The 13,582-nt window shown below is 56.2% G+C and overlaps 1 protein-coding gene across 1 annotated transcript in view; it reads right to left on the bottom strand.

Moving 5' to 3' along the window:
• AJAP1 (adherens junctions associated protein 1) overlaps positions 1-1,705 on the bottom strand; it is a 64,157-nt gene extending 62,452 nt beyond the window's left edge. Inside the window, exons 1-2 of the mRNA XM_063105688.1 lie at positions 1,664-1,705; positions 1,408-1,442 (exon numbers count right to left, since the gene is read on the bottom strand). Coding sequence (XP_062961758.1) covers positions 1,408-1,442; positions 1,664-1,705 — 77 coding nt within the window. The remainder of the gene's footprint in view (positions 1-1,407; positions 1,443-1,663) is intronic.
• Positions 1,706-13,582: the final 11,877 nt, after the last annotated feature.

Genomic DNA, 13,582 nt, shown 5'->3' with positions numbered 1-13,582 from the left:
TTTACGTGTGAGTATGTGTGTGTGTCCCCATGTGCTGAGCGTGCAGACGTGCCTGTGCAAGTGTGAGGCAAGTGTGAGACTGTGTGAGTGAGCATGCATGTGTCCCTGTGTGTCCATGTGTGCGTGCGTGCCCCTCCTCGTGTGCCTGGGGCTGACTCTTGCTGATACACGGGAACAAGCTGGTCTTCTCAGGTCATCCCAATGTCAAAAGAAGCTCGTGTTAATAAGCGCTAATTACCAAAAAGGGCTAATCCCTAAATAATAAAGGCTCCAGTGTTTCAATCAGAAGGAAAGAGCTCAGCTGCAGAAATCAGGAGCTGCTCGTTGCTGGTGCTCCACACCGGGCCCCTGCTGGTGTGCCATTTCTCCACTCAAGCAGCCCAGCTCGGTGCAGGGACCAGGCCACCGTCGCCACATGGAGAAATTTAGGTCAGCATGAAATTCTCCCATACACACACGAAAGGTCGCTGCTTTGTGGCTGCAGGTGACCCAGTGAGGATGGGAGATGGCTTAGAACCTCTGATTCTCCCTCTACCTGCACATCTGAGTGGGAGTCTGGCCCTGAGGGGAAGGAGATGCTGCTCTGAGCAGGTGTGGGGCCTCTCCAGACCTAACCAGGCCCCACAGGGCAGCACTAGGCCTCAGCAGGCCTCGCCGGGCCTCACCGGGCACCCCCAAGCACCACAGGCAGGCTGAATCAGGAGTACCGACAGGCAAACCTGCCTGCAGTCAGTACTCGGAGAAGTATCACCCCAGGAAATTAAAACCACAGCACCCAAGCCTGTGCCTGCCTCCCCGGCCTGCATAACTTCACACGCAGGATATTTTGGTGATTTTTCACCAATCATGGGCTGTAATTGGTTACCATAGCAACTCCCTCATTTCCAAGACACCCAGCTGTTATGCAGAGAAACTAACCGATTGCAACTGTGGCAGGAGAGGCTGATCTGTTTTTCCTCTTCAAGTCCAGTTTCTTTCTTTTTAAACTGATCAATTTGTTCACAGAGGCAAAATAAAGAGGGCAGGAGTCACGCCGGGACAGAGGCCCCGCCCCACCCCCAGCAGCCAGGAAACGCACAGGGAGGTCGGGACTGGTTCTGCGGCCTGTGGGGACGCACCACTGGCCCCTTAGCCACCAGGCCCGGCCAGCCTGCATGTGCCATGTGGACCTTCGTAGTCCTGAGATGCACTCAGGGGACTTCCTGGTGACATGCTCCTCCTGTCATGGGGAGAATTGGCTACATTTCCAAAGACTCCGGGAGCGGTAACGAGGGTCCTCTCTCCTCAGCCCTCTGATGACTCTGAAACCTAGAGGCAGCACTCTTGTCTCTGAGCTGCTCAGCACAGGGCCGGGGGCCCCCAGGGCCACTCTCGTTTCATGATGAAGGGGTTCTGAGAGGGCCTTACCCCAGGAAGGCATCCACGGTGCTGTCAGCCGTTCCCTAAGATGGCAGGGGACCCTGCACATTCACAGGAGGGAGGCCCCATGCTTGGCTGGTAACGACAACACATTCACCAGGGCTGACGTGTGACATGCTCGCCAGGGAGGCCAGGCGGAGGCAGCACCAGCTCCCCTAGAACTCTGCAGCACCCACAGGCCCCTTCAAACATGCCACCCACTTCACACCCACAAGGAGACCTACATGCAAAAAGACGACGGTACCTTGTGCTGGTGAGGCTGCGGGGAGGTGGGAGCCTCACGCATTGTCGGTGGAAATGCAGAATGGGGTGGCCGCTGTGGAAAACAGCTCGCAAATCCTCAAAACCTCAAACACAGAGTCATCCCGACCCCGCAATTCCACTCTGAGGTGTACACATCTGTCCACACAAAAGCCTGCACGAGTGTCCAGGGCCACACTATACACAGTGTCCAAAAGTGGAGCCAGCCCAAACACCTATCAATGGATGAAGAGATAAACAAAACTTGGTTGAACCATAGGATGGAATATTATGCAGCCATAAACAGGAAGTACTGATCCATGTGATTCCATTTGTATGAAATGCCCAGAGTGGGTAATTCCACACCAATGGAAAGATTGGTGGTTGCCAGGAGTAATGGAAGCGAGTGCTTAAAAGGTACGTGGTTTCTTTTGGGGGTGATGGAATGTTCTGGCATTGACTGTGGTGGTGGCCGCACAACTCTGAATATACTAAACCCATGGGACACTTAACTTATATCTCAATAAAAACAAACAGGGACACGTCAGAGAAGGGAGGTGTGCAAGGGTCCCGGGGCTGATGGGTGTGTGCAGGGCATCGTGATCCTGGACCAGGCCCCAGCAGCAGTGAGGAAGGTCGCTGCCGGGCCCTCTGAGCTGCAGGCACCTTGCAATGTCCCGATTTGTCAGGATTTTCCCACATGGTTCTTGCCGGGATTCCCTGGGATCCAGACTCACTCCTTGCTTGGGCGCCTGGCGACCCACATCCACACCCCGCGAGGACAGGTGGGGGCTGGCGTTCGTCGGCAGGTTCCAGCCCAGCTCTTCAAAGGAAGAACAAACTCCCTTAGCCACCCCCAACCCAATCACTTCCAAATGGGGAACTACCTCTCCGTCTCCCTTTATTTCTAGTTTGCAGCTTTCTTGCTTCTCTTCCTTTTAAATGTTTATTAAAATCTTTTTTTCCCCAGGAACAGTTTAATAAGATTCAGTGAATTGAGATTCAATTCGCTACCTTCTGTATATTTTCTTCACAGAGGAAAATCACTGTCAATTAAAGGAGACGAAGACATCTCTTCTACTTAATGTCGCACCTTTCCCCCAGGCTGGGACTTTGCAGTGTCGCCTCCTGGAAGTGTCTGACGTGCTGGAGGACTGGGTGGTGAGAGGCAGCCGGAGCCCTGGGACTGTGTGGCCCAGGGGACACCCCGGATCTTCAGGGTGAGACAGGACCTCCGAGCTGTGAGAGCACCGCCCTGTGTGAGCAGAAGTCAGCTGAGTGTGGGCCTGCTGCTTCCGCCCGCAAGCCCAGTTTTCCATGATTCATACGAGACGGCTGGAGCAGGTGGGCTCTGAGGTTTCCTCCTCCCCATCTAAGAAGACCCAGGCTTCTGTGATCAATAATTCACAGGAACAGCTAGAAGTGATTCCAAGGCAGCAGGCAGAACAGACACAGATCCATTCGTTCCAGGGCTGTCTGCGAGTCCATCTGCTTCTGGGGAAGACCCCACCTTCAGGTGCACGTCCTTTCCCCTGGGAAGCTGGGACCATCAGCCCCACCCCCACATGACCCTACATCCAGATGCTTCCTGACTCCCACCCCACTTCTGCTGGTTTGGTTAAATACACTTTACATTTTAGAACACTGTGAGATTGACACAAAAACTGCAGAAGAGACAGAGTTCCTGGGTACTCTTCTCCCAGTGTCCCCTAATGTACCATCATAGGTTACCACGGTACACGTGCCACATCTAAGGAACCAGCACTGCTGCATCACTATTGACGAAGCTACACACTTTATTCGGATTTCACTAGCTTTGATCTAATGTCCTTTTTCTGTTCCGGGATCCTGACCAGGACACCACATGACATTTGGTCATTGTATCTCCTTGGGCTCCTCTTGGGTGTGACAGTTTCTCAGACTGATGACTGTGGCAGTTTTGAGGAGTGCTGGTCAGGAACTGCGTAGAATGTCCTTCATTTGGGATTCGTCTAACGCTTTTCTCATGATTAGGCTGCGTTCTGAGTTTTTGGAGGAAGTCCACAGAGACAAAGTGCCTTCCCGTCACATCACACCCAGGGTCCCTGCTCTCAGCGTGATCCATCACTGTTGAAGCTGACCTTGATCACCTGGTGGAGGTCGTGGTTGGCAGGTGCCACCGCTGGGAACATACTTCCCACACCCCCACCCCCGCTTTCCGTATGTTAATCTTCAGAAGCAGGTCACTAGGCCCACTGCACACTTTTTAGGGGCACCCACTTTTCTTTTCTTAACTCTTCAAGACTCCCGTTTGACAGCCAGAGCAGGCAGGAGGGAACGGGATGGGCAGATCTCAGGAGGCAACTCTCCCAAACAGAGAGTGGATGGGGGATAAGGGAGCTGTTTCTCCTTTCCCTTAAAGGTGCCTTCAATGTTCCACATGCTTCTGGGCTTTGGGAAACACACCGGAAGTTGAAGGGGAGAGGCCAAGACCTCCAGTTCCAAAAACGGGTGTGGAGGTCGCTGTGCTTGTTCCCATGGGCAGAGAACCTGCGTGAGCTGAGATGTCTCCTTGGGGGCGAGAGGGAGGCTGGCAAGGGAGAAGTACTGGAGATTTGCTCTCAGCCCTGTTGAGATCCACCGGTTCTGGGAACACGGTGGTGGATTCTGCTTTTCGCAAAGACAAGAGACAAAGGGTGCAGGCTTGGGGTCTGATAGAGCTGGTGGGAGCCTTCTGCGATTGAGGGGACAGGGTGGCCGGGCTCAACCCCAGCCTTTGGGCAGAGTAAAACTTCAAGTGCGGTGGGCCTTTTTCTCACCATCCAGACCTCCTCCAGATAGAACGTGCATTGTACCAGGAAGGGAACTCTGTGTGAGGTGGGAAGCAAGCTCTCGGTGCCAGGTCTGGAAATGGCCTCAGTATCCCTAAATTCTCCTATGATTCCACGTTGCTCCAGTTCCCTGCTGCTTCTGCCCTCGAGGGAGAGGGGTGCTGTCTCCAAAGCCAGCAGACTTCAGTTCTTTCTCCCTGACTCCCCTATCAAGAGCGAACTCTCCCCATGTCCCCCTAGGCCAGCCATCCAAGAAGATGCAGGTGGCTTCCTGCCAGATTTCAGAGCAGAGACCTACTGCCCCCAACTCAGGGGACACAGCCTCCCGCCTCGGCCCCCAGCCCTGGCTCAGGAGGGGAACGCCCACTTTTGTCTGGGAGCAGTCACTGGTTCAATTTCCTTAATGAGAACACTTAGGCCGTGACTCACTTCAATGGCATTCCCAGGCTGATGTCACTGTAATGTCCTGTCAACGCCGATCCTCGCTTTACCTCATGACTTAATATGATTAAGAACATCCCTCCCTTTCAGGAAGGGAGCCCCGGGTTGCCTAGAAGGTTTCCCTCCTCGGTGGCCCCATGCACGCCAATTGTGCGCGCAGCACCTGACTCACAGAGAAGTGGCCATGTAGGAGTGACTCACTTGCATTGGATAGAAACCTCCAGAATGACAGGAGGGACTTCTGAATCCCAGCCTGGGCCTCTGGCTACTCTCCTTCCCCAGAGCATGGCGGTCAGCCCTGGGGTCCTGGGACCCTCTCAATACCCCTCCCCCGATGACAGCAGGGCTGACTCCTACTCCGAGGCCAAGGTCCAGGGCTTCCCTCTATCTCCAGGAGGCAGCTCAGAGTCTGGTGTGGTCCCCTCTCACCAGCCAAAGTGCCTCCGCCCACTCCAGGGCAGCCCGGGACCAGTGCCTGTGGAGAGGGTGTGCTTGCTGTGACTTACTCACCCACCCCAGAAGTCACAGGATGTCCTGGCTGGATGGAACCATGACAGTGGTCTGGACCAGGCCACCCTAAAGTGCATTCATCACCCGCTGGTGCTCGGGACTCTGAGAGGCATTACAAACCTTTGCAAAAGGGCTCCATGGCCAAGCTCATGCAAGGCGCAATGGGCTGAGCAGAGTCTCCTTTTCAAGGAGCATCTTGGGGATCAGTGGATTGGTGTTTTATAGGCCACATGGCACAAAACACCAACCTTATCCCAAACCTTCATTGTGAGATCCACAAATCAAGTGACCTGGCTCGGGTCACAGTGAGCTGGCCTCAGTCTGGACAAGAGTCTAGGACTCAGGGAATCTAGGATCTGTACTCAGGAACTAGGTCCTACATCTAAGACAATCCTACATGTATGGGACCAGGGACATATCGGAAAAACTAGAGCAAAAAAAATTTTTACTCCAGTGACTCTGCTTCTCAGACAATCTAAGTAATGGCATTGCAGTGACAGAGGTGGCTGGGTGGGCACTGCACCTTGGCACCTGTACAGCAGCAGGCCCAGTGGGGCAGGCTCAGTGAGCCACTCCACACCCCCTTGCGGAAGATCATAACCACGGCATCCTATGGCTACAAAGACCATTTAGGGACATCTCTGGTTCCCATCTGGAAACGACTTTGTCCCTAGGAGACATTTCGCAGCGTCTGGAGACACTATGTTGTTGTCATTCAAGGGTGTGGCCAGCATTTAGTGATAGAGGCCAAGGATGCCGTGAACGTGCTGCAGCACGGACAGCCCCCACACAGGGACCCACCCGGCCCCAGACGTCCAGAGGCCCAAGCCGGGAAGCCCTGTTGTGCGGGCATCGTCTGCACCTCCCATGCCTGGCCAGACAGGAGTGATCATCTCATCCCCAAGAAGAAAGACGTTCACAGATGGCACGTGCTCCAGAAGCGACATACGCAGGCAGCTTTGACCCTGGGCTCTGCAACCTGCCAGCTATGTGAGCTTGGGCCATCTGTGTCACTGCTCCGTGCCTCAGTATCCTCACCTATAAAATGGGACAAACACAGACACCCACATTGCAAGGTTGTCCTGGGGATGCCCAGGGTGAACACTTTGAGCCCAGCTCTTTGGAAGTGCTGACAGGGTCACCTGTATGTTCCTCTACTCCCTTCCTGGCTGGCAACCAAGACAAGGGATCCCATCTCCTTTTTCTGGAGCTCTGGGACAGGGGGTCTGCAGCCCCTGTGGGGCACCATGGGGTATACTGCTCGACAGCCTTCACAGGTGCTTGAAGGAGACTGAAGGATAGCAACGGCGCTGGCATTCTGGTTGCCTGGGCAACATGCCCGCGAGCATTCTGGAGGAGTGAAGTGTGACAAGCAGTGGGTGGGCGGGACAGTGGGTGGCAATGTTCTCAGTCCCTGGGAGTGGGGAGCCTGGCTTCTGTGTCTGCAGCTGAGCCCCCACTGCTGCAGCCAGCCCCCTCATGCCCCCTGCAGCAATTCCACAGCAGGAAAGAGGGCACGACATCCAGAACCAGCTGCCCCACAAAGTGTCCGCAGTCCCCCTGACTCAGCTGCTGCTTCCACATGTCCTACATCACATCTGAGCTCTCTCCGAACGTGAGCAGCATCTGCCCCACTGCTGGGCACCTCCCCAACTCACCTCCTGGCCTGCCTTGCCAAGTGCCCTGGGCCACACCTCCTGTTCCTCCTTTGAGGGTAGGGCCCAAGGTCCAAGACACGGCCTCCAGCACAAGCTGGCCCATCCTGAAGTCAAGCCCTGTCCCTTCTCTGTCTCCTTCTAGACAAAGGAACAGGCTCGGCAAAGCCAGCATGAGTCGGGGCTAAACTAGAACCAGATGTCTGGGAACCTCACCCGTCCAGAAGTCAGCTCGGAACAAGGAGGCTCGGGAGGGCCCTGGAAAGGCAAAGTCAATTCTGCAAATTCCCCGCAGAGGTTTTCAGCTCGGGCTTCCCACGAGAATCCCCTGGGGTGGGGAGGAGGGAGCTCACCTGGGCTGAGACCCAGACCCCACACAGAACCACTCATCGGCCCTGGGGCGAGACTCAGCACTGGCATTTTTGGAAGCTCCCTGGTTGCACCCGGGGTGGAGAGCTCAGGAGCGCCCCCTGTTCCTCACTCAGGCCCCAAACAATCCCACTTGATGTCCATTTTTAATGGGAGGTACAAGATGGGAGTGGTGGAGAGACGGTGCCACAGGCAGGCCTGGTGACGGCGGCTGACCCTTCAACAGCAAAGGAGCCAGAGCAGGGCTCCTGGGCAGACGCACGATTGTAACACGCAGCTGTCCTGGGCGCCGTGTGACACAGCCCCTCCAGGGAGCTCGGGGCCCTCTGCTAGGAAGACACACAGGGAAAGGTCTACAGTCTTGCGAAGACACAACAGCCATCGCAGCAACGCATGCTTCACTGGGGAAGCCACACTGAAGAGACTGGAGAGAAAGGGTGTGGTGAGCACGAGGACAGTGCCCACGCACACCGACCAAGCGCGAGTGGCGTGCCCGGCGCTGAGCTAAGCACCTGATGGGAATTGCCGCCTGTGGGTCTCACGGTGGCCCTCGCAGGAGAGCTGCTGTCCCTCTCATCCCGCAGAAGAAAGGAGCATGCAAATATAGCATCTCTGGAAGAAAGTCTCTTAAAACTACAACTGAAAGATGCTGAGGCTGAAGGTGGTGAGCATCCGGCCACAGGGAGAGGCTGGCCCTGGCAAGGACGTGTCCTCCAAGGTTCCGGGTGCTGAAGACGGGCCCTTAGCCCCTCTTCTGCTGGGAAACACGCACTCCTCATGGAGAGCGGGCCGCGTAACGCCACCCTGCTCCTGGTGACAGCGTTATCGCTCATTATTGATAGTCTTGTCCCTGACAAGGGAACCAAGAGAAATAAGGTCACATTATCTCTGGCTTCCAAAACACCCACTGAAGTCCATCTATCTTCACAGGGAATACCTATTTTGGTTGTGTTGTGAGCGTTATGTTGGTATTTATGAAACTCAGTACGTATGCCAGGCACTTTTTAGGCCAACCAGAAGCAAAGAGGAAGCGGCGTGTGGCTGTTCCGTGGGCTCCAGGATTAGCAGAGACAGGAGGAGAGTGACACTGAGGGGGTGGGTGAGGCCAGGGCTGGGACAGCACCAGGGAGAGCCCAAGGCCAGGTGGGTGAGGGCAGAAAGCCCACCTCCACGGCGAGCCCCCTAACCAGCCGGCCAGGATGCGTCCCGCGTCCCTTTACCCCTCCTGGGCACCGGCGGGTAGGATGAAGATGAGACGCTGGCAGAGCTTCTGCGAAGGGCCTGGCTGCACTTGTTAGGAAGGAAAAGGAGGTTCTGGACTCCGGCCACAGGAGGCTCTGCCACCAGAGCACCATGTGCCCAGCGACGGAGAGGAGCAGGTGGACAGAGAAGCCAGAGTGGGGGAGGCAGGGAGCAGCCGAGGCTTGAGACCCCTTGGTTCTCTCCTCTGACCTCCAGGAACGCCCTCGGACCACCCCTCAGGAAAAGCTGGGCGAAGAGCTTCCTTTCTGGGGTAACCGCTGAGAGAGGCTCAGTGTGACCACAGCGTGGCAGTTCCTGCGTGGCAGTGGGCGTGTCGCCTTGAGGAAGACCAAACCAGCTGCTAAAGAGCTCAGAGCGAGGCCGGGCGTGGGCATCAGAAAGAAGCTGACATTAGAGAAGGAACCTGGACAGGCTCTGAGCTCCCCAGGAGGCCGTGTGAGACCATCCTCCAGAGCAAGTGCAACCACTCAGACTGCTGGGACGGGGCCCCACGGTCACTCGGGGGTGGGGAAAGGGCCGATGACCTTGAAGGTCCTTCGGAGTCTGTGATCACTGGATTTCGGGTGGCCCGAAGAGCGGAAGGTGGGCCAGGTATTACACAGCTAAAAGTAAGCAGAGCCCACCCAAGGTGATTGGGGACCCCAGAAGTCCTCCAATAGCCTCTCACACCCGGCTGCAAACACGTCACTGTCCTCAGTCCTTTATACTCAAGTGTAAGTGAGACCTTTGCAGGGGACCCAGAGCTACGAGACCTAAGAGACTCCTGAGAACAAGCAGCACCCAGCAAAGGTTCACCAGGGTCGTCAGGGGCAGCACGTCCTCCAGCCTCAGGCTGCTCAGGAGCCCATCTAACATCCCAGCGTCCACAGTGGGCAATAGGAAGCAAGCTGGGGCAGCCAGAGCCCACCGGACCACCCATGCAAATCATGCACGTAGGCCCCGGGCTGTCTCCCCTCAGCTATGGAAAGTTCCCCTTCCCTGTCCAGAGAGGGACGGACAGAAGTGAGGCTCAACCCAGCCACGCGATCTCCTCCTCCCCACCTGCCTGGCACCCCTTGCGGCTGCAGTTGAGGCCAGCCGAGCATAAGGAGCACAGAAAGCAGGTCCCCGTGGGTCCCCTGGGCTCTTGCTGCCACTGAAATGCTGCCCTGAGGAAGGGCCCCTGGGCGAGGCTGGTCCAGGTTAAGCCCATCGGCAATGGCCACCAGGCCAGTCCCCAGGCTGTGCCGAGGGTTAGGGTGAGACACTTGTGTGGCGCAGCTCCTCGGCAAGTGCTCCTGGCCTGTCCCATTTGCTGCATCCATGCCCTCTCAGATGGGTGCGGCCACTCTCCTCATGTTAGCCACAAAGGGAAGGGTTTTTGTAGATGTGGGCGCACCGGCCCAAGGTCACCAGCTAGTGGGTGCTGCCACGGGGCCCGGCACCAGCCATGGGACTCGGGAGGCCACCCCACGGGTGCACAGGTGAGGCCCTGCAGGGCGAGGTGGAGCCAAGTCCAGCTCCGGCTGCTCGGGGCAGAAGGGGCCCAGAAGGAGTCGTCCTGACGCAGACATCACCTCTCTAACAACCACCGCCACGTTTCCCTGCCTCTGCTCCAACACAGACGATGACGGGAACTTGCTACGAAGAACACCAAGTGAATGGTGGACGGTGCCTGAGTTAGAAAAGCCTTCCTTGTTATGGTTCCTGCCCCCACGCCCAGTCCCAGCTCTGTGCTGTGGGGATCCAGGACTAATCTAACGCCTGTGCTGCTCACACGTGTTCCTGATGCACACACACAGTCACATCCACACACAACATACAGTCACACATGTACACAGGTGCACAAATGCAGGGACACACAGTCACATGCACACATGGTCACATCCACACACAATACAGGTACACACCCACATCCACTCACAACGAACACAGTCACACACACACACACAGAGACACATGCACACATACTAGTTCCCAGCCACCCCTTTCCAATTCTCCAAGGTTCCCTCTTGCAGCCCAGCTGTAAAATCCCGCCATCCTGGCCACCTCCATCAGCACACGCTGTCTCCCTAGGCATCCAAGTGGGGTGTCCAGAGCAAACGCAGCTTGGCATAAAGCTGCCATGACAGCTGCCTGATGGCGCGGGGACAAGATACTGTAGGTTGGGAAATTTCTTTCCAGAGGAGCACTGTGGAGCCAGGCCAACCTGGTGGCCCAGAAGCGGGAACTCCCTGGAGACTGGAACTTCTAACGCTTCCTAATGAGATCATCCCATCCTGACAATGTTCCTCAAAAGCAGGTGTCACAAGATTTCTTGCTGGAATGTCTGGGACACTTAATAGCATTTCCAGGAAGCCCGGGAGCTTCTGGGTAGTGGCTGGGACTTGAACGAGGAGGAAATACTGTTTTCTGGGAAACTCCAAGTTTCTGATTGAACAAGGCCAGGAGGCCTCCCCACCCCGACCCCAAAACACCAGTGCTCAGGTTCTGGTTGGTTTTTATGGAAGCCACTCCCTGCCCAGACCTGATGGTTTCAGACACACTGAATGCCCCACTCAAGAGAGGGTTTACCACGATTCTCTGGAAGGTTCTTCCCCTAGGCAGGAATGGCAGTGGTGAGCTCCCCAGAATTAGCAGCGTCACCTCACAGTGTCTGTGACACGTGGCATCTTGTCTACATCTTGCATATGTGCTCCAAGCTCCAAAGCAAATTTCCAATATGGGCAGGGTAGGGAATAGTTATTCCCATCGTACAGATGGGGACACTGAGGCCACAGGTAACAGGGGTTATAGGGGCATAGCCAGGATCTACCTCTGGCCTACCTTCCCGGGTCACCCACACCACCTTCCCGTTGAAGGAGGTTATCCTCAGGAGGCTGCTGGCTGACCTCTGTGTGCAGAAATCCATGGCCTCTAACTGGGTCTGTAGGGATCATGATCAGAAACTATGAGATGTGGTCAGACAAGCCCACCCCTCCAAAGCCAGCTCTTAGGCAGGAGTTGGGGGTCAAGGTCATTTCCTGAGGACCATGGCCAGGTTGATCTTCATGGGGGGAAGCAGAGAGAGAGAGCTGGGTGTGCACGGGTGCTGTGCAGCTGCCAGGCCCCAGACTGGACACCGAGCCTCATTCTTCATGAGAGCATCTCCCTGGTATGAAGAAAACACCCGACGTTGGAGCCAAACGATGCAGCGTCATTTGTCCTCATGGGACACGGGGTAAGTTCTTCCATAACGAGGCCATTTGTTCAAACTCACCAGCCATCACTGCGCCCTGCCATGCCATTGCAGCCCACTCTGACTAGGCTTCCAGCTCCCCCGATTTATGAAAACTGTCAAGGTCATCTACAACTGCCACATTTCCAAAACCAGTGGACAGTCCTCTATTGTCACCAGATGTGGCCTCTTGGTAGCACTGGGGACAGTTGCCCACTGCCTACTCAGCAAGTGATGTCTTCCATCAGGGCCAGCCTCCTCCCTCCCTGAGGCTCTGTGACGGGCTGACTTGTGTCCCCCCAAATTCATAGGCTGATGTCCTAACCCCAGGCCCCCAGAAGGTGGCTGTGTTTGGTGATGGGGTCTTTAAGGAGGAGAATACAGCACAATGAGGTCACTAGGGTGGCCCTGATCCAACAGGACTGGTGTCCTTCCAAGAAGAGGCAATTAGGGACTGCCACGTGAAGACACAGGGAGAAGGCAGCTTTCTGCAAGCCCAGGAGAGAGGCTCGGAGAGACCCACCTTCAGGACTGTGCAGAAGTCAAGTCTGCTGTTGCAGGCTCCTGGCACATGGGACTTTGTTGGGGCAGCTCAAGTGGACCGAGCCCAGCTCCTCTCTCTCTTGCCTTCCACTCAGCTCCCGCCTGGAGGGCTTCAGGGCTCAATCCCCCATCTTCACTCTCTCCCCCCATGGCTCTGGCTACTGTGTTTGCACAGTCACTCACAAACATGACCCCGGCTTGTAGGCCAGCCTGGGCCTAACAACCTGCACGGCTAGCTCACAGCAGAGTCAACACAGCCCCCACGAAACCTTTGACCACTTCGGGCGGTGCTGCTGGGCACACCCTGCTCATCCCTGACCCCTGCCCAGTGCCGTCTCCCTGCCTTCCCCAGCCCACCTCGAGGTCCCCGTGTGACCCCCGAGTTCATCTCCGTGTTAGCCTGGTCATTTATTTTTCCAGTACTGTTCAGGGGTTGTCATCCCTCTATCTAAGTTTGATGTGGACACCTCGCTGGAGTTCATGCTCCGTGGGAATGGTGACACTGTCCATCTTCCTCTATGCGGCTCCCGAGTACACGGCAACCCCCACCCCCACCACCATAAACATTTGTTGAGAGAATGAATGAACGGATGGATGGTTAAGTCACCTGACCTCTCAGAGCCTCAGTTCCCTTCATCTGTCAGAGAGGAAATGACACCGTGTGCTACAGCAGGGCCATGGGAGGCAGAGAACAAAGAGTTGGGAGGTGCCAGCTCTGGGTGAAGCACACGACCACCACGGGAGACTGATTATTGCAGCACTCGAGCAGTTCACGGGCCATGCCCACCCCCAGCAGAGGAGCACACTGTGCTGAGGGCCTGAGCCCCTCCCCACCACCTCCCAGCACCCATGGGGTCTCCCTCTCTGAAGCAGAGTCCGTCTCTGTCAGTGTCTGCCCCTGACGCCCCCGACCACTGGCTGCCCCTCCAGTTTAGTGCCTCGTCACCAGCTTCTCACGGGCACCTCCCCAGCTGGAGGGCCTTTGGATCCCGGGCAGCCCTGGGACATCATGCAGGTGTGTCTGACTCTTTCTTTGTCTTCTCCCCATTAAATGGAATGGAATCCAGTCCTGCCCTGACCTCCCACGGCCACAGGTGGAGGGAGGGGAGGCGTGCGCAGGAAACTACAGTGCAGCT

This window comes from Cynocephalus volans, chromosome 8 (genome assembly GCF_027409185.1).
Source record: "Cynocephalus volans isolate mCynVol1 chromosome 8, mCynVol1.pri, whole genome shotgun sequence".
Classification (NCBI taxonomy): Eukaryota; Metazoa; Chordata; class Mammalia; order Dermoptera; family Cynocephalidae; genus Cynocephalus; species Cynocephalus volans.
Note: the sequence above shows the minus strand (reverse complement) of the source record. Positions and strands in the feature narration are given on the sequence as shown.